Here is a 288-nt window from a genome sequence, read left to right as displayed (position 1 = left end):
TTGCAGTCCTGGTGGGAGTCCGTGGCTCCAACTCCTGCCATGGGGTGCTGGGGAGGGCAGGGATGATGGGGTGGCAGCCCAGAGCCTTGTAGGGTCAGCATGGCCCTCCATGACCTCCCTGCTCTCTGCACCCCCAGGAAGCTCTGGAACATGAAACTGAAGGACCCCCACTCCAGGTAGGGCTCAGCCCTGGGCAGGGCAGTCAGGAGCACCATGGGTGAGCAGCCAGTGTGGGTGTTGGGTGGGGAGAGTCTCTGGCACCTGAGCTGATGCTGGGCCCTGGTTCTC

The 288-nt window shown here is 63.9% G+C and overlaps 1 protein-coding gene across 1 annotated transcript in view; it reads left to right on the top strand.

Moving 5' to 3' along the window:
• The window catches only part of LOC104494121 (lysyl oxidase homolog 4-like), a gene marked incomplete at its 3' end in the record, with an annotated part of 2934 nt that overhangs the window by 1986 nt on the left and 660 nt on the right, over window positions 1–288 (top strand). Inside the window, exon 4 of the mRNA XM_010136910.1 lies at window positions 138–176. Within this exon, the coding sequence (XP_010135212.1) occupies window positions 138–176 (39 nt within the window). The remainder of the gene's footprint in view (window positions 1–137; window positions 177–288) is intronic.

The sequence above is a fragment of the Buceros rhinoceros genome, unplaced genomic scaffold, assembly GCF_000710305.1.
Source record: "Buceros rhinoceros silvestris isolate BGI_N320 unplaced genomic scaffold, ASM71030v1 scaffold29705, whole genome shotgun sequence".
NCBI classification, from domain to species: Eukaryota; Metazoa; Chordata; class Aves; order Bucerotiformes; family Bucerotidae; genus Buceros; species Buceros rhinoceros.
Note: the sequence above shows the minus strand (reverse complement) of the source record. Positions and strands in the feature narration are given on the sequence as shown.